At 44.0% G+C, this 18,962-nt stretch overlaps 1 protein-coding gene across 1 annotated transcript in view; it reads left to right on the top strand.

Annotated features, from left to right (window-relative positions):
* Positions 1 to 18,962, top strand: part of dok6 (docking protein 6) — a 164,070-nt gene that overhangs the window by 128,999 nt on the left and 16,109 nt on the right. Inside the window, exon 6 of the mRNA XM_078215510.1 lies at positions 6,777 to 6,966. Coding sequence (XP_078071636.1) covers positions 6,777 to 6,966 — 190 coding nt within the window. The remainder of the gene's footprint in view (positions 1 to 6,776; positions 6,967 to 18,962) is intronic.

Genomic DNA, 18,962 nt, shown 5'->3' with positions numbered 1-18,962 from the left:
CTGAAAATATTCAGCATATCTGATGCAAAAGATCATTTAATTAACAAACCGCGGTCAAGTTCTGGTATATTTGCATTCCAATTAATAATATTATGATACTGGTTATTTGGGGCAGGCTAAAACCTAGATTGGCTGTGTTTATATCCAAAAAGTCACAGTACAGAAAGAGGCCATTCAGCCCATCCCGTCTGTTCCAGCCAAAAAAGGAACCAGCCATTCATTTTAATCCCTTTTTCCAGCACATGGTCTGTAGCCTTGCAGAATGCACTAGAACTGTTGGCTGTTTGTAGTTTTCAAACGGACTTAAATGGGAGGTGTGTTGCCTGCACTGGTTTTCCATTCAGGTCATTAGCTTCAGTTTGGGACAACATGGTGGCACAGTGGTTAGCACTGCTGCCTCACAGTGCCAGGGACGAGGGTTCAATTCCGGCCTTGGGTGACTGTCTGTGTGGAGTTTGCACATTCTCCCCGTGACTGCATGGGTTTCCTCCGGAGGCTCCAGTTTCCTCCCACAGTACAAATACAAAGATGTGCAGGTTAAGTGGATTGGCCGTGCTAAATTGCCCCTCAGTGTCAGGGGGATTAGCAGGGTAAGTATGTGAGTTTATGGGGATAGGGCCTGGGTGAGAATGTTGTCAGTGCAGGCTCGATGGGTCTCCTTCTGCACTGTCGGAATTCTAGTCTATTCTATGAAATTTTGGAAGGTTTGAAGAGCACATCACTGGTAAGAGTGGAATATTATTCATCCGTGAAATTTAAAGAGGAATGTTAAATCCAGGGGAGCAAAAAACAAGTTCAGAAGGAATTTCCATCCATCTCAACTTGTGCCAATCCTGAAGGGAGTGAGGAATTACAGGAAAGAAGTGAATAGGAAAGGAATCCAAGATGCAAACCCACGCCTACAGGGAAGATGATTGTTGATAGGGAGATGGTGCTGCATGAGTGGGATGGGCGAAAGATTGCCCCTTTATGCCACTGTGTGGCATCACCCCTTTAAATCAGGATTGTAGCAAGCCTGGAAAGGCGCCCAGTCCAGGTTGAAGCTCCAGCTCGCCATTACTGACACTGCCAGACCTATGCCGCAGGGCAGCTGCTTGAAGCAGATGGCACAGCCCTGCATCTGGTTTTCTACCACTGTGGAGTGTGTAGAGGCAGTTCCCCGTGGTCAGTGCCATGTGTGTCAGTTCCCCACATCAGAGCCAGTGGATATGTTTGTGAAACTGTGGCAGATGTGTCCAATCAGAATGACCTGGCCTGCAGTGCTGCTGGAAACATGACATACACTGTGTCCAAAGGATCGTTAAGATTGTAGTTAGTAAGATGTACACACTTCTTTGCATGCCCCCATCATAGTTTCTTTTGCCCTTTTTGACTTCCATTGTTTAAACTGTTCAAGTAGGGCAGCCTTGCACTTTACCCTTTGGAAACCGCACTGTAGTGCAGGGGAAGGGAAGTTCGAGAGATATTCCCATTTTCCATTACAGCTGCCCAGTTCGCAATGGCTATTCAGCAATGGAAAATACAGGCTAAATACTCAGTCCCAACTACAAAGCTGTATCTCAATATGGGAAGAGGCAGAATAAAAGGCTTTAAATGTGGTGCGCAAGCACTGGAGGTATCACAATTTCATATCGGACATCCTGAGGCTTGCGTTTTGCAACCAGTTAGTAAACTTTGTTAAAACTTCTGTCGGGAAAAAGATACAAAAGTCTGAGGTCACGGACCAACCGACTGAAAAACAGCTTCTTCCCAGCTACCATCAGACTTTTGAATGGACCTACCTTGCATTAAGTTGATCTTTCTCTACACCCTAGCTATGACTGTAACACTACATTCTGCACCCTCTCCTTTCCTTCTCTATGAATGGCATGCCAAGTCTGTATAGCGCGTAAGAAACAATACTTTTCTTGTATGTGACAATAATAAATTAAATTAAACCTAGATCAATGAAGGATATAAATGCTCAAACTCTGTTCAGGAAGGCTACCTTCATAGGAGCCCATCCCTTGCTCCCTTTAGGCCAAAGAGCTTTATCTATTTCTTCTTCAAATCAGATAATGTTTTGGCCTCAACTACATTCTGTGGTAGTGAATTCCACACATTCACCACCCTCTGGGTGAAGAAATTTTTCCTCACCTCAGTTCTAAAAGGTTTATCCCTTATCCTCAAACTATGACCCCTAGTTCTGGAGTCCCCCATTATTGGGAACATTATTTCTGAATCTGGTCTGTCTAACCCTGTGAGAATTTTATAAGTTTCTATGAGATTCCCCCTCACTTTTCTAAACTCCAGTGAATATAATCCTAACTGACTTAGTCTCTCCTCTTGGACAGACCTGCCATCCCAGGAGTCAGCCTGGTAAACCTTCACTGCACTCCCTCTATAGCAAGGATATCCTTCCTCAGATAAGGACACCAAACCTCACACGATACTCTAGGTGTGGCCTCACCAATGCCCCATACAATTGCAGCAGAACATCCCTATTCCTACACTCAAATCCTCTCGCTATGAAGGCCAACATACCATTTGCCTCCTTTACTGCCTGCATGCTTACTTTCAGCGACTGATTTACGCGGCATTGCGTTTTGCAAGCAGATAGTGAGCTTTGTTTAAAAACCTTCATTCAATGAATGACGTAAATGGTCAAACTCTGTTCAGGAAGGTCACATTCATCAGCATCAGCATGTCCGGAATCCAAGGAAAAAAACACATAATCTCCTTTAGAAATTTGAGCGCGCTCTCATTTCAAATCAAATGAATTAATGGTACAAATTAGATGCAGGCCATCAATGGACAAAGCTCCCACCAGGAGTGCAAAGTTAGAAAAGTATCTAGTAATATATATTCCATCCTGTAAGATAGTGAGAGGGATTGGGAATATGTGTCTGTGGTTGGGAATCCCAGGAGTCATGGGAAGGTGGAGGTCCTGTCAAATCTAGGGGCAGGACTGCGTTTCTCAAACCAATCAGATTGAAGGCTGGCCTCATACCGAGCAGGAAAACCGACAGTGATAGGTGTTGAGCCTCTCAGTTACAGTCCAGTAAGAAACGATGATTCAAGTCCAGCTTCTTCACAAACTCACTTTATTCTCTTTTACGACTCCACATACACACAACCAATACCCAGTGCCTCCTATAACCCCTTTATATATCCCAGTGAGTGCTATTAAACAATTAACATACAAATTAGGTCTAAAGTGGAAGGTTGCAGTTAATAGGTCACAGCTGAAGAGCTGTGAGGATAGTCACTGGCAAATGGAGAAGGATGAGTATTGGCAGGGTGAATCGGAATATGGCAGCAAGAAGGCAGGGAAGGAGAGATAGAGTCATAGAGGTACACAGCACAGAAAAAGGTCCTTTGGCTCATTGCATCTGTGCTGGTCAAAAACAAACCACCTAACTATTCTCATCCCATTTTCCAGCACTTAGCCTTATATTGCCTCGGCATCACAAGCAGGGAGGAGATTGAGGGATGGGTCTGAAGTTTGCAGGGAATTCAACCACACACAGAGATGGAGAGTTCATGACAGTAGTTTTGCTTGGTGGGGGGAGGCGTGGGTGGAAGCACTATTCTTCCTCCTGGCCCACAAGCAGTGACAAAAAAGCATTTACCTGCTGAATTCTGACAATTCCCACCTCCCTGGGAAACCCAGCCTACAGCTGTTCAATTTAAATAGCTCCCAAAATCTGAAGACCACTGTCTCATTTAAATATGATAGTCAATAAACCAATACAAAGGAAGTTACACAGACACCCCTAAACCCGCCATGGTTAAACTGGAAATAGCAAAGTCCATAGTGGGTTGGAGTTATAGAAATCATAGAAGAAATCATAGAAACCCTACAGTGCAGAAGGAGGCCATTCGGCCCATCGAGTCTGCACCGACCACAATCCCACGCAGGCCCTACCCCCACATATTTACCCGCTAATCCCTCTCACTTACGCATCTCAGGGGCAATTTTTAACCTGGCCAATCAACCTAACCGGCACATCTTTGGAATCAGAGTCCTTTGGAGTTGTGTCTCACAACTTTCTCAACTCAACCCATCATGTCCATCATGAAGAGGAAGGGGGTGAAACTGCACCCCGCACCCCAGTGCTATTGCAGGGTCTAGCTCAGGAGAATACAGTAATCCTCAGGGTAGGACTGCCTGCAACTGAGGAACAGTGTCCCTTCTCAAAGACCGATTCCTGTCAGTTTGACAAAAAAATATGCATTTTAGCCAACCAAGCACGGCATTTTATTTCGCCTTCTGACAGAATTATAACATGAATGTTTCAAGATGAGAGTTGTCTGGTTTGTTTAATAGCAATTTGGGAAACTGACAAGGACGATGCTTTGAAACAGGGAAATCTCCAGCTTTCAATAATGTATGAGAGACACGTCTGCAATTCAAAGCCCATAAAGCTGTAAGCTGTATTGAAACCTGAAGATTTGTGTGCATTTAAAGTGGTAAGTAACATGGAATAATATGTGGTTTGAGAGATCAATGAATATAGAATTAACTAAACCCTTGGAAAGGTACTTGACCACTGCTGCAGATTAATATATGCTGGATTCTAATTTGATTTATGCAGAATAAAGGCAATTTAATGATTTTTATATAGTTAATGCACATATCCTTAATGAGGATGTCAGAGTCCGCCTTTCAAGTGTCATTTTGGAGAACACTAACAGAATCTCTGAATTCTATAAAATTACCAGTAATGCGAGAAGATAATTAATACTGTCAAATGAGTGTAAATCAGCAGCACCAGGAAGTGTTCTGCAGGCAACAAACAGAAGTTTAGTGCCGAATTTTTACCAAGTCAGAATGTCCCTTTAAAAAATGGCGGTCCAGATTCTAGACTTCCTGATCCCATCCCCAGGGTTTGCAGTTTTCCACAGTGCCGCTTAAGGGTGTAGGCTGTCCACGCATTTGGAACTCCAACCTGGCCTGCTCCATTGCGGGGTTAAGCATGTCCTAGTCCTCTACAATTCTCATGGAGTTGGAAGTTTTGGGCATGGATGGGGCTTTCAGTGACAGGTGGGGTAGGATAGGGCAGAGGTAGAAGTAGCTTATCTCTGTGGGAGAAAAGTTATCGTGTCTGAAAGCCGAGTCAGGATCAGACAGGACGGCGAGATTCTGAACAGTTTGCTTCAACCTGAGACAGTGGTCTGGAAAGGGAATGGAATTTCTAGCCAAGGTCTGGAGCTGCGATGGGAGCCAAGGACAATCGATTTGGTTTTCCCAATGTTTTAACTGGAAGGAACTTGCAACTCATCCAAGACAACGGCACGGTGACACAGTGGTTAGCACTGCTGCCTCACAGCGCCAGGGACCCGGGTTCGATTCCCGGCTTGGGTCACTGTCTGTGCGGTGTCTGCAAGTTCTCCCCGTGTCTGCGTGGGTTTCCTCCGGGTGCTCCAGTTTCCTCGTACAGTCTGAAAGACGTGCTAGTTAGGTGCATTGGCCATGCTAAATTCTCCCTCAGTGTACCCGAACAGACACCGGAGTGTGGTGAGTAGGGGATTTTCACAGTAGTTGCAGTGTTAGTGTAAGCCTACTTGTGACACTAATAAATAAACTTAAATAAAATATCATTTCTAAATTTTGAGCATTCTAATATAAGCTGTTGAATATTTAAAGGGAACCTCTATGATGGTTTATTGGCATTTGTCATAATATTGAAACCTGAAGGCTGAGAAGGTTCCTCATCTGTTCTGAGTTACCTCTGGCTATAGTAGGGAAGTTAATTGGTTTCAATTACCCAGAAATGGGATGGTGCCAGCCTGTTTCTCTGGCACCTAAGCCTCCAACATGGAAGGCAAGACGTGTATGGCTATGGTGAGCTGCCTTCTATATTGGTATAGGCAAAAAAAATAGGCTTCGAGGCCCTGAATAACTTTGGATTCCTTCTGCAAAATTGGTTCGCCTGGCTTTGGTTGTGTTTTGGAAAACTGGCCTAACTAGAGGTCTTAAATGTACCAGGAAACAGTCTTATAGAGTGCGAAAGGTATTAATTCACAAAGTAAAATTATTCATTGCTCTGGTGACGAGGACTGATTTTTCTTTCCACATCATGATCTGCAGTGAGTCTGGTCAAACTTGCCATTATGCTTTTCCCAAAGATCTTATAATGAGGATACACCTTAACATGTTATACGTGTAAGGAAAGATTGAACAGGCTGGGGCGCTCATCTCCAGAATAGAGAACGTGGAGGAAAGACCTGATTCTTTAAGAATTTGAAGCAGTTTGGTAGAGTTGACATGGAGGAGATGTTTCCACTTGAAGAAAACACCAGAACAAAGGGTTGTGTAAATGTCGCCACTTCCCAGAAGGCTGCTCTCCCCTATGAGAGCTGACTGGTGGTCATTTAACCTGTGGGTCGCCATACCTCAGGCGAGGGCCTTCATGAATAACCTCAGCTGGTACGAGAATTGAACCCATGTTGTTGGCATCGCTCCGCGCCATGAGCCAGCTGTCCAGCCAACTGAGCTAAGCGACCCCCTAGCTATGTATATAAGGGGGAATTCAGGAGAAATCTCTTCACTCCGAGATTGTGGAACTCGTTAGCACAAGGACCAGTTGAGATGACTGGCATAAATGTATTTTGGGAGAAGCTAGACAAATATAAACATGAGAAAAAGTCGCAGAAATTTATATTAAAGGAGTTAGATGAAGAAGGGTGGGAGGAAGCGTGGGGAGCATAAACCAGCTTGGACCAATTGTTGTTTCTGTGCTGTAAATACTGTGTATGACCATATAAATCTCTTTGTTTCTGTGTCCCTTCAGAGCGGTTCAACGTGTACCTGATGCCAACACCCAACTTGGACATTTATGGAGAATGCACCATGCAGATCACCCATGAAAACATTTATCTGTGGGATATCCATAACCCCAGAGTGAAACTTGTTATGTGGCCACTCAGTTCTCTCAGACGGTATGGGAGGGACTCAACTTGGTTCACATTTGAAGCTGGCAGGTAAGCACGTTGTTGAACATTCACCCATTACAACCGCTGTAATTAATGACCACATTACAAATACATTAGATTTAAACTGCTGTAACCTGCATCATCATCATCTTCTAACCAATTAAAGACATCTCCAGAACCTACTGGTTAGAATGAATCAACCAAAGGCAGGTATTGATTCATTCCCAGTAACTTCCTTGGCTTAATTTCCCAAAGACAATGTTGACGACTTGAATCAAAACAGAGAAGAGTTAAAATATTAGCATGTCAACAATTAAAGGAAAATTAAGGACATTGTATGAATTGCTGAGTTCATGTAGACAACAGGGTGTGCTGGCTCACTATTAACAAGCAGACATTGGATAAACTCCTTGCCATTGGTGCATATTCAAAATATTGGCCCTAAGAATGTGCAGCTCCAAGGGTAGGCCCAACAGCACTCTTCACAGGCCTGCTAGGGCCACATCCTTTATGAATATCAAAAACTACAGAATCTCCAAGACATTGGCTTGGCCCCAAACAAACAAACCTTGGTGCCTTCGACGATCCTCTATGATTGTCTCTTGGTCTTCACTTCAGAATTCTGGCTAAGGCCCATTTATGATGCAACATGGGGAGCCCCAAGACTCACCTGAAATTAGGCCTCTGGGCTGATATCAGTACATTGGGCGAGCTACCTCCTGCAGCAGGGTCTACAGATCAAAATACATTAATGGGGCAGATAGTTCTCTTTGTGTTTACTTGCCCAGGTGGAATGGATTGAAAAAGATTAAGCATGGAGGATCTCATATTTGGGATGAAGCCACCATCTATTTATCTATTTATATCTATTTGAATGAGCAGACAGTTGGGCAGCTGTCATTATGAGTGTGTCATCCTATCTATTACAGTGTGCCCAAGACCTTCTTTAATGCACATGTGCAAAAGACTTAAAACAATGATTGTCAAAAATATTGGGATAAGTTTTCACTGCCTGGATGGTAAATCTATCGGAGCAGATGGTCTGCCTGTTAGGGAACCCACCCGACTTTGTGTATTGGCTTCAGTGCAGTAAATAATGATTGGATTCTATCATGAGCAGGTGTCTACTCCACCAGATCATTGCTGTCAGACCATATCTTGGTATGTAAGAGTTTTTACTTTAACATGGCAGATTGGCATTCATAGTACAAGTTGAGATTTTCCAAACACTTTGGGTGGAATTCTGCCGTGCTCCCACTGGCAGGGCCAATGATGGGTGGGAGGGGGTTAGATTTTGATAGGAATGCCCAAATGAGTTTAGTGCTGGTGTGAATTTCACATGGTATCTTCTGCTGGTGTCCGCCATCATGGATCAGGAAACCTGAAGGAAAGCCAGAGTGAAACTGATTTGCATCCCACTTAGGTTACAGATGAAGGTCGAACCAGAACCCCCCCCCCCCCCCGCCCCGCCCAGCCCAGCCCACCGGATTCTCGCTGATCCCAAACACGTCTGGAACAATGGAACATCCAGAAGTCATGACTCATCTGAATAATGGCCTCCGGAGTTCAGAATGGAGGCTACCTGCACCCCAGAACACCGCAGCATTGGGTGGGGTGGGGTGAGGTGATGGATCTTCCAGACTCAGAATCATCTGCCAGCTTTAGCTTGTTCCTGCAGATCCGTCTTCTTTCTCAGCAAGTCCATATTTTGGCCTCAGAGTGCCCCCAAAGATCCATCTTCATTTTCAAGAGGTCCATCTTCTTTCTTCAATAGTGGATCAGTGACATTGGGTGCTTTTTCATGATGACGCCTGGATGACTACATCTTGCCTGCCCCACCACAGAATAAAGAGCAAAACATCCAGTTGCATAATTAATGAGGTCGGAGCTGGAACATAAGGCGTGCTTTCCCGCCAGCCTCAGCAGCGGAAAATGCTTCACATTCCCACTCCTTCTCTGGGCTGCGGGAAAATTCCACCTATTGGGACCATGAATATCTGCCGTCAAAGGCACATTGGTTCCATTTACGTTTGCAAGGAATTCCATTAAAAGTTTATTTATTAGTCACAAGTAGGCTTACATTAACACTGCAATGAAGTTACTCCGGTGCCTGTTTGGGTAGACTGAAGGAGAATTTAGTATGGCCAATACACGTAACCAGCACATCTATCGGACTGTGGGAGGAAACTGGAGCACCAATTTCTGGTGCTCCAGTGGAGGGCAGCATGGTGGCACAATGGGTAGCACTGCTACCTCACAGCGCCAGGGACCTGGGTTCGATTCCCGGCTTGGGTCACTGTCCGTGTGGAGTTTGAACTTTCTCTACGTCTGCGTGGGTTTCCTCCTGGTGATCCGGTTTCCTCCCACATCCCAAAGATGTGCGGGTTAGGTGGATTGGCCATGCTAAATTGCCCCTTGGTGTCAGGGGGACAAGCTAGGGTAAATACATGGGGTTATGGGAATAGGGCCTGGGTTGGATTGTGGTCGGTTTAGACTTGATGGGCCGAATGGCACTGTAGGGATTCTATGTTTCACCCGGAGGAAACCCATACAGATACAGGGAGAATGTGCAGTCTCCATACAGACAGGCTCTTGTTCGGTTAAAACTCAGAGTTAAGGGTGTCATCGTTGGGGAGCAAATTAAAAATACTTTCAAGTACAATTGTGGAGGTGAACGTCCACAGGGATGCTCCCAGTCATCTGCCGTATCTTTGGAAGAGCCGTGGAAACTTTAGGAAAATGGCCTGATCAGCATTTACGCCGTTTCTATGGGTTTCCATAGTGACCAATTGGAATAACGCTCGCCAGAATCCAACCCAAAAACCGGGAGCTGAAACATTAAAACTGTAGCAATGAAACTGAAGTGGACACGACACAATTGCACAGTGTGTGTGTGTAATGACTGTATATATCATTGTGAACTACATTGGAGCAGACAATTACAGTAATCTGATCCATTAGGTAATAACAAATGTTTGATGACTGATTTCAGCATCTCAGCCACAGGTCAAATCTCTCTCAAAGCATTGGCCCAAACAATAAAACAAAATGGAAAATAATTCATTAGGAATGAAATGCATTAAAAAAATAGACTCTGCGCTAAAACATTTTTTGCCATTCGAAAAACGACTCCATCATACATAGACATTGTCAATTTTTACAAATGAAGGATTTCTATAATGGCTTAAGTAAGCATAAGTTTATTTATTAGTGTCACAAGTAGGCTTGTGACGCTAATAATTGTCACATTAACACTGCAATGAAGTTACTGTGAAAATCCCCGAGTCGCCACACTCCAGCGCCTGTTCGGGTACATTGTGGGAGAATTTAGTATGGCCAATGCACCTAACCAGCACGTCTTTCAGACTGTGGGAGGAAACCAGAGCACCTGGAGGAAACCTACGCAGATAGAGGGAGAACATGCAAACTCCGCACAAACCGGGAATCGAACCCAGGTCCCTGGCGCCTGTGAGGCAGCAGTGCTAGCCACTATGCCACCGTGCCTAATGCATTTAGTGAGGACAACAGAAGTGAACATCATTTAATAAATAATTAATCAGCAGGTTCCAGTATTAACATTGTGATACAAGCTCATAAACTAGGACAAGATGTAGGTTAACACTTATTCCATACAGACCTACCTTTCCAATAACTTATTGGTAACAATCAGTGTGCAGAGATGTTGAGATAGTGTTTGATTTGTCTTGGAGCTTAATCCTATTTTAATCTTCCTGTAGGCAAACTGAATCGATATGTACATTCAAATTGACATCAAATTTCTTTCTCCACATTATGGGAATCAACTAATATCTATACTTTTCATCATTTTAAATTTGTGGCAGTTTTAAGTTCATTCGGATAAATAATCAGCAAAGAGGGTTAATTCACTTAGAGTTGATTTTAAAAACTGAGGGCGAGATTCTCCGGCCTCCCAGTCACGTGTTTCCCACTGACGGGAGGTGGTACGTTGTTTGCTAGTGGCGGGATTCTCTGGTCCTGCCGCGGTCAATGGGAATTCCCATTGACGTCACCCCAAGCCGGCGGGAAACCAATGGGCGGGGATGCACTGCCGGTGGGACCGGAGAATCCAGCCGGCATGAGCGGCCGGAGAATACCAGCCAGAAGCTTAGCTTTGGAGCTATTTTGGGTATCTTGTCAAAACTCTGCATCATTATTAGATTTGCAAATTTGTGTTTTCAGTTGCAAAAACAGAAAGCGGTCAGCCTGTAGAATTCGCAACCACCGAAAGTAGTTGAGGACAAAACATTGAATGTTTCCAAGAAGCAATTAAATATAGCACTTGAAGCGAAGGGGATCAAAGGATATGGGGAGAAGACGGGATCAGGCTATTAAATTGGATGATTGTCCATGATCATAATGAATGACAGAGTAGGCTCGAAGGGCCGAATGGCATCCTCCTGCTCCTATTTTCTATGATTCTACGGAACGTCAACCTTATTGTGCCTGTCTAGGAGTCAGATGGAGGGAAAGTACCATTCAATTCTGGCTTGAGACAATTCACACCTTTTTAACGTGTGATTATCCCTCTCTCCACTCGCACTGCCTGTACCTGTAAAGACTTGATTCCTGAAAAGACTCACATTCCAACCATTATTTTGCAATTGTGTCTCTGTCTGTATATGTGTTTGTGAAGCCTACATCTCCACTCAACTGATGAAGGAGCAGTGCTCCGTAAGCTCCTGATTCCAGATAAACCTGTTGGACTTTAACCTGGACTTTAACTTTTTACTGTGCCCACCCCAATCCAACGCCAGTATCTCCACATCAGTTCTGTTAAATACAGGCCTTTTTCCAATCTGGTTTTCATCTAATTTGATATAGTGCACAAGTTTCTTTCAGGAGGGCTTTTGTGTGAGAAGTGGTGTTAAACTTGAAAAATGTTGTGGCTAAATGACACATAATGGAAAAGGGTCATGATATTTTACATGGATCAGCACAATGCAGTACAATAATTCATTACATGGAGGTAATTACTTGCCTGGAGGATTAGATCTAGATTTTCTCTCATTGTTATTCTTTTCCCTGCAGCTCACTCCATCTGCCACCCCCTCCCCCTCCCCACGAATGTTCTACCATCCTCAAAGTAGCAAATAATGCTGGGGTACACGAGAGCCAGCCTGCCTCCAGTAATTTACCCTCGCTGCCATGTGTTTCATTTGTGAAGTTAGAATGGGACAGTGTTCGTATAAATATTCAGTCGGAAGGGAAGGGGGCAGGAGCAGAGATCGTACCCAAGCACAGTCATGTTCATACCTGACAGGAACACTTTCACTGCAAAGCAGGCAAGCGGGAGTGGGGACATTGGAGACAGACAGATTATCACATTCCTATTGCCACCTGAGATCTGTCAACACAGCAGTGAATAAAGATCAAAGCAGGTACTTTACTTTGGTTGGGTTACATAGTGGAACCATAGAGTTATCCATTGAGTCATCGCTACTCTTAAGGATTACCTATTAACCACAGTGCTACATATACCTTGGTTGAAGCAGTTATGATGCTATTGATTGATACTATTTTCATCTCAGAATCTGCTCAGAATGCATTGAATTTGTACAATTATAAAGAAAAGGTCGTTGTACATTGACAACTATTTGGGACCAGCTTCTTAATAATTCACTTCAATCGTGACAGCGACAGACATTCATACCCTTGAATACACTTTTCCAGGATGCAGGTTGTCCATCCTACCAGTGAAGTGAGATAAGTACAGAGGGAGCATGTTCATAGTAAGGTATTGACAAAATCTTCAAAACCAAACAACTCTTTAAAAGTGTTTGGCCTCGTGGGTGTTTTGTAAGATTTACGGGCCGATTATTGGTCTTCTTTCTGCTGCTGAGAGGAAGCCTCGATGAGCAAATTGGGAATTTGAAGGGAACACACCCACGCTTTCCCAGTATCGGCAGCTGCCATGCAAGAGTTCCCATTGGAAAAACAGCCCTTTGGAAAATTGTTCCTTTCGTGCTTTATGGTGGTGTCCGGGTTAGCTGCTGGTTTCACTTGTGAGTGTGGAGCACCTGCTGTGATCCCAGTGGGAGTGCTGGGATCGCAGATTGTTAATGCCCTCCAGTGCTGACCCTGCCAGAGTTAGCGGCCTCACAAAGAGGACAGACACCTTGTTTGTCTGGGCAAAGCAGGCAGGTATCTACCTGCTCTGCACTGGTGAAAATACTGAAGCCTGGAGGGAAGGAAATGGTGTCCAGCTCCACTCCCGCAATAGATTTTGTACCCTACAATTGAAACTAGACTCCATATCTTGGTTCCCTAGCCTGGATCTTCCAACCCACTGAATCCAAGCGGGGCCCACTTAAAGTTTATTTATTAGTCACAAGTATGCTTACATTAACAATAAAGTTACTGTGAAAATCCCCTAGTCGCCACCCTTCAGCGCCTGTTCAGGTAAACGGAGGAAGAATTTAGCATGGCCGATGCACCTAAGCAGCACGGACTGTAGGAGGAAACCGGAGCACCCGGAGGAAACCCACACAAACACGGGGAGAACTTGCAGACTTCACACAGACAGTGGCCTAAGCCAGGAATCGAGCTTGTGTCCCTGGCGCTGTGAGGCAGCAGTGTTAACCACTGTGCCACCGTGCCGCCTTCATCCCTTCTAGAAGCTGGTGTCTCTCTCCTCACTGGCTTTGCTGGCTTTTTTTTTCATCAAGAGCCAAGGACATATAGGGAGTCTAATCCCCCCCCCCCCACTCAATGTCACTGTCCTTGTAGGGTGAGGTGGAGGTTTTGCTCCCTCCTGTTCAAAGCAGGAAACCCTAATTGAAGTTTGGACGCAGCAAATCTTTTATCTGGGCTATTCTATCTGACTCCTGCCAAAGTTAACGTCCAGAGTGTCTGAGGAAATTTAACCCAGAGAATTTGATCGATTCAAGCTGTACTCAGATAACAATCTTCCAGGAATAAATAACTTGGTGGTTTCTATAAGTGGTGGCCGATACTGTGTCAGGTCATGGCTCAGGCAGTGAAAACCAAAATCTACACCATGTTATTGAGAGTTATAAAATCAAGTCTGTATTTTGTTGTCCTGTTTCTCCAGGGAGTTATGATTGCTACTACAGAGAAATAACACTGGTTTGTGTTGGATTAATTGATCCTGGTTCTGTTGCTTAGCTAGCTTTAGCACACATGTTAAAGAGAGGAAAATAGGCCAAGGCTCCTACTCCTGATCACTATCCTCTGCTGGAAAAGCAAGAAGGTGGGCATGCGATGAAGACAGGTTCAAGGCGTAATGTGTTGTGCAGTCTAATAGTCTGTCCAAACTTACTGTTGCGGGTAATGCACAAAATGCAGACCATCCAGATAAAGTAGCAGAGGTCATCCGGCATTCATACAATGATAGGGGAGGTGATGGCCTACTGGTATTATCGCTAGACTATTAATCCAGGAACTGAGCTAAAGTTCTGGGGACCTGAGTTCGAAACCCGCCATGGCAAGTGGTGGAATTTGAATTCAATAAAAAAAATACCTGGAATTAAGACTACTGGTACCATTATCGATTGTCGGAAAAACCCATCTGGTTCACTAATACCCTTCAGGGGAAGGAAATCTGCCATCTTTACCTGGTCTGGCCTACATGTGGTTGACTCTCAATTATCCTCTGAAATGGTTTAGCAAGCCATTCAGTTGTGTCAGCATTTCAAGAAGGCAGCTCACCCACCACCTGCTCAAGAGCAACTAGGGATGGGCAATAAACGTTGGCCAGCCAGCGATGCCCATATTCCATGAACGAATAAAAGAAATCCCAGCAAGGAGTTAACACCTTCAGGAAAGCAGGAGAAGGGAGAAATTTGGCAGGAACATTTATTTTGCAACAATGTTTTCCAGTTACAGTAAAACCTCTAATTAGGCAGTATGATTAATCCCCAATTCATCTGCCAGAGCTGGCATGGGATAGAGACTCTAATGAGATAACCCTTCATTGATGATACCATTCTGCTGCTGTCCAATGTAAATCATCTTCACAGCCGAGAAAGATTCATTTCCATTTATGTTACTCACGCTGCAGTTATCTTTTTTTGTATCATATCCTTGAGGTGAAAGTTTGGGGCTCTCTTGTCTCCTGATTTCAGGGTGTGCTGGGGAATCTTTCATTACGATAAATAATGGAAGCTCCATGGTGTCCCTTCGCATTGGATCTGATAGACAATTAATATTTTATTTCTTTAAGCACAATGCCAAGGCTCCCTAGGCATTTGATGAGAAAAGATTTACAATTCTTGTGTAATAGATAATATTATCTAATTAACCTATTTTGCATATGCAATTAGATCAAATTAATATAGTGTTTCACCAAGTTCTCTACGGCAGCTTAATGCTACTAAGAATAATGGGCTATATTGTGTTGCAGAAATCACAGTCAGGCCATCAGTGTTCACTGTTATTAAAGGGGAAATTACACACCCATGTCTGGCAACTGCACAAATGCAGTTAAGCACAATAATCAGGAAGTCGCTGCCCAAGTTGCCCTGGTTCCGCCTGAAGTTTCGTTATATCAGTATTTCACCTGGAGAGGGGAGGTGATGGCAGATTTGTAATGTAGCAATGTTTCTGGACTAGTAACCGAGAGGCGCAGGCTAATCTTCTGGGGACATTGGTTCAAATTCCACTTAGTGGAATTCAATTAATAAATCATCTAGCCTCGGTAATTGTGACCATAATATTGATCATTGATTTCTGTAAAAACCCATCCGTATCACTAATGTCCTTCAGGGAGGGAAATCTGCCATCCTTAACTGGCTTACATGCAACTCCAGATCCACAGCAGTGTGGTTGTCTCCTCAATGCCCTCTGCAAAGGCTACCATGCCACCTTAATTGTAGAACTGACAAGGACCTAATGGAAATAGGGACTGTGCCATTTACTGATGTGTTCCACCATCAACCCACTTTAGCGTTATGGTGGGATTACGATAAGTCTCCAAGAACGTAAGGGACCATTGTATTTCATTAATAAGAATGGTCCATTGATTAGGAATAAAAATGAAGCTTAGAGCTAATTTTCGTGATGGCAGGCATGGCCATACGAACATACAAAACAGGAGCATCTGGCCTTTCAAGCCTGCTACACCATTCAATAAGACCATGGGTAATTTTTTTGTGTTGAGTTCCATATTCTGTATCTACCCCCCCCCCCCCCCCCCCCCTCTCGCCTAACAGGATACTATCAAACGCTGCCTTAAAATTATTCAGTTGACCTCACTTCCACCGCCTTCTGAGGCTGGGTTCCAAAACCAGCCTCAGAAGGTGGTGAAAGTGGGGTCATTGAATAATTCACAACAACCTGAGAGAAGAAATTTCTCCTCACTTTTGTCCTAAAAAGGTGACTCTTAATTTTAAAGCAGTGTCCCCTAGTTCTGGACTCACCCACAAGAGGAAACATCCTTTCAACTTCCGATTTGTCAACACCATTCAGGATTTTACATACTTCAATCAAGTCACCCCTCAATCTCCAGTGGAAACAAGCCCAGCCTGTCCAACATTTCCTTGTAAGATAACCCATTCATTCCAAGTATCAATCTAGTAATCCTCCTCTGAACTGCCGCTAATGCATTTACATTCTTCCTTAAATAAAGAGACCCAAACTGCACACAAGCCCACCAACGCCTCTACTTTCTCAGGAGGCTAAGGAAATTTGGCATGTCCACTATAATTCTCACCAACTTTTACAGATGCACCATAGAAAATATCCTTTCTGTACGTATCACAGTTTGGTATGGCTCCTGCACTGACCAAGACTGCAAGAAACTACAAAAGGTCGTGAATGAAGTCCAGTCCATCACCCAAACCAGCCTCTTATCCTATGACTTGTCTACACTTCCTGCTGCCTCGAAAATGCAGCCAGCATAATCAAGGACCCCACAGACCCCGGACATGCAATCTTCCACTTCTTCCGTTGGGAAAAAGATACAAAAATCTGAGGTTGCACCAACCAACTCAAGAATAGCTTCTTCCTTGCTGTCTATCAGACATTTGAATGGACCTACCTCATATTAAGTTGACCTTTCTCTACACCCTAGCTATGACTGCAACACTGCATTCTGTGCCCTTTCCTTATCTATGTACGGTACGCTTTGTCTGTATAGCGCGCAAGAAACAATACTTTTCACTGTATACCAATACATGTGACAATAAATCAAATCAAAATGTGGTCTCACCAATGCTCTGTCAAGAAAACATTGGTTCAGCAGCTCATGTCATGGTGAGAGTACAGAAACTATTTGTAACCTGTTAGATATTGCCCTCCATTCATATGCAGCTTCAAAAATAATGTTTTTTCATTGAGTAGATGATTCTCTGTTATGAACAGATGGAAGGAGCTTGAACAAGCTCTGTTGTTACAATGTATGGTGCACAAGATGTGAAGAATTGATTTGAATTGCTGCCACCTTATGTGTTACAATTTCGGTAGAGACCAGAAACGTTTTAAAAAGAAATTCACATTCCCAGTTAATAAGACCACATCACAGCTCCACTAATATAATCTGGACCTCCCGTCCATCTGTAATTATCCCAGGCCTGTCTGCCAACCACTCACGCCAAGCATTCTTTCATTTTTCCGAAATTAAAAATAAAATCACAATTTCTAAATTAAAGATAATCTTACAATATACACATTTGTAACACACGTGAGACATGGTGTAGTCTTTACTATAAACCTGATCCTCCCTTGGTATAAACATATGATCTTCTGTTGTTACCTGAAACCAAAAGGACTCTGTGAGATAGTTATCAAAATTACCGTGAAGGCCATTAATTGGTATTTGATATCATAGGGGAAGCAGTGGTGCAGTGGTATTGTCCCTGGACTAGTAATCCAGAGACCTGGGTTCAAATCCGACCATGGAGATGGTTAAATCTGAATTCATAGAATCCCTACAGATTTGGCCCATCAAGTCTGCACCGACAACGATCCCACCCAGGCTTTATTCCCGTGACCGCACGTAATTACCCTGCTAATCCCCCTGACACTAAGGGACAATTTAGCATGGCCAATCCACCTAACCCACATATCTTTGGACTGTGGGAGGAAACCGGAGCACCCGGAGGAAACCCACACAGACACGAGGAGAATGTGCAATCTTCACACAGACAGTCATCCGAGGCCAAAATTGAACCTGGGTCCCTGGCGCTGTGAGGCAGTAGTGCTAACCACTGTGCCACCGTGGTGTCCTGATAATTCAATTTTTTAAAAACCTGGAATTAAAAGTCCAGGTCTAGAGGTCTAATGATGACCATTGTCAATTATCGTAAAAACCTGGTTCACTGGAAATCCATCATCCGTACCTGGTCTGGCCTACCTATGATTCCAGATCTACAGACTCAGGGCACAAATAACAAAAAAAATCAAAAAACTTGCACATTCTAGATTAAGACCCAAGATAGGCAGCGCGGTGGCACACTAGTTGGCACTGTTGCCTCACAGCACCAGGGATCCGGGTTCAATTCTGGCCTCGGGTCACTGTCTGTGCAGAGTCTGCATGTTCTCCCTGTGTCTGCTTGGGTTTCCTCCGAGTGCTCTGGTTTCCTCCCACAGTCCAAAGATGTGCGGGTTAGGTTGATTGGCCATGCTAAACTGACCCTTAGTGTCAGGGGGATTAGCAGGTTAAATACATGGGGTTACAGGGTAAGACCGAGGTGGGATTGTTGTCAGTGCAGGCTCGATGGGCCCAATGGCCTCCTTCTGCACTGTAAGGATCCTACGATTCTATTCTAAGCGCCTGATCAGAATGGGGTTCAGTAGGTTTCATCATTTGCCTGACAACAAAGGGTGCATGCATCATTGCAGACACTATGGTTGGAATCTTATCAGTAAGAAGTCTCACAACACCAGGTTAAAGTCCAACAGGTTTATTTGGTCACACAAGCTTTTGGAGTGTCGTTCCTTCTTCAGGTGAGTGAGGAGTTGTGTTCACAAACAGGGCATATATAGACACAAACTCAATTTACAAGATAATGTTTGGAATGCGAGTCTTTACAGGTAATCAAGTCTTAAAGGTACAGATAATGAAA

This window comes from Mustelus asterias, chromosome 7 (assembly GCF_964213995.1).
Source record: "Mustelus asterias chromosome 7, sMusAst1.hap1.1, whole genome shotgun sequence".
Taxonomy (NCBI): Eukaryota; Metazoa; Chordata; class Chondrichthyes; order Carcharhiniformes; family Triakidae; genus Mustelus; species Mustelus asterias.
The sequence above is the reverse complement of the archived record's forward strand: the minus strand, read 5'-3'. Positions and strand labels throughout refer to the sequence as shown.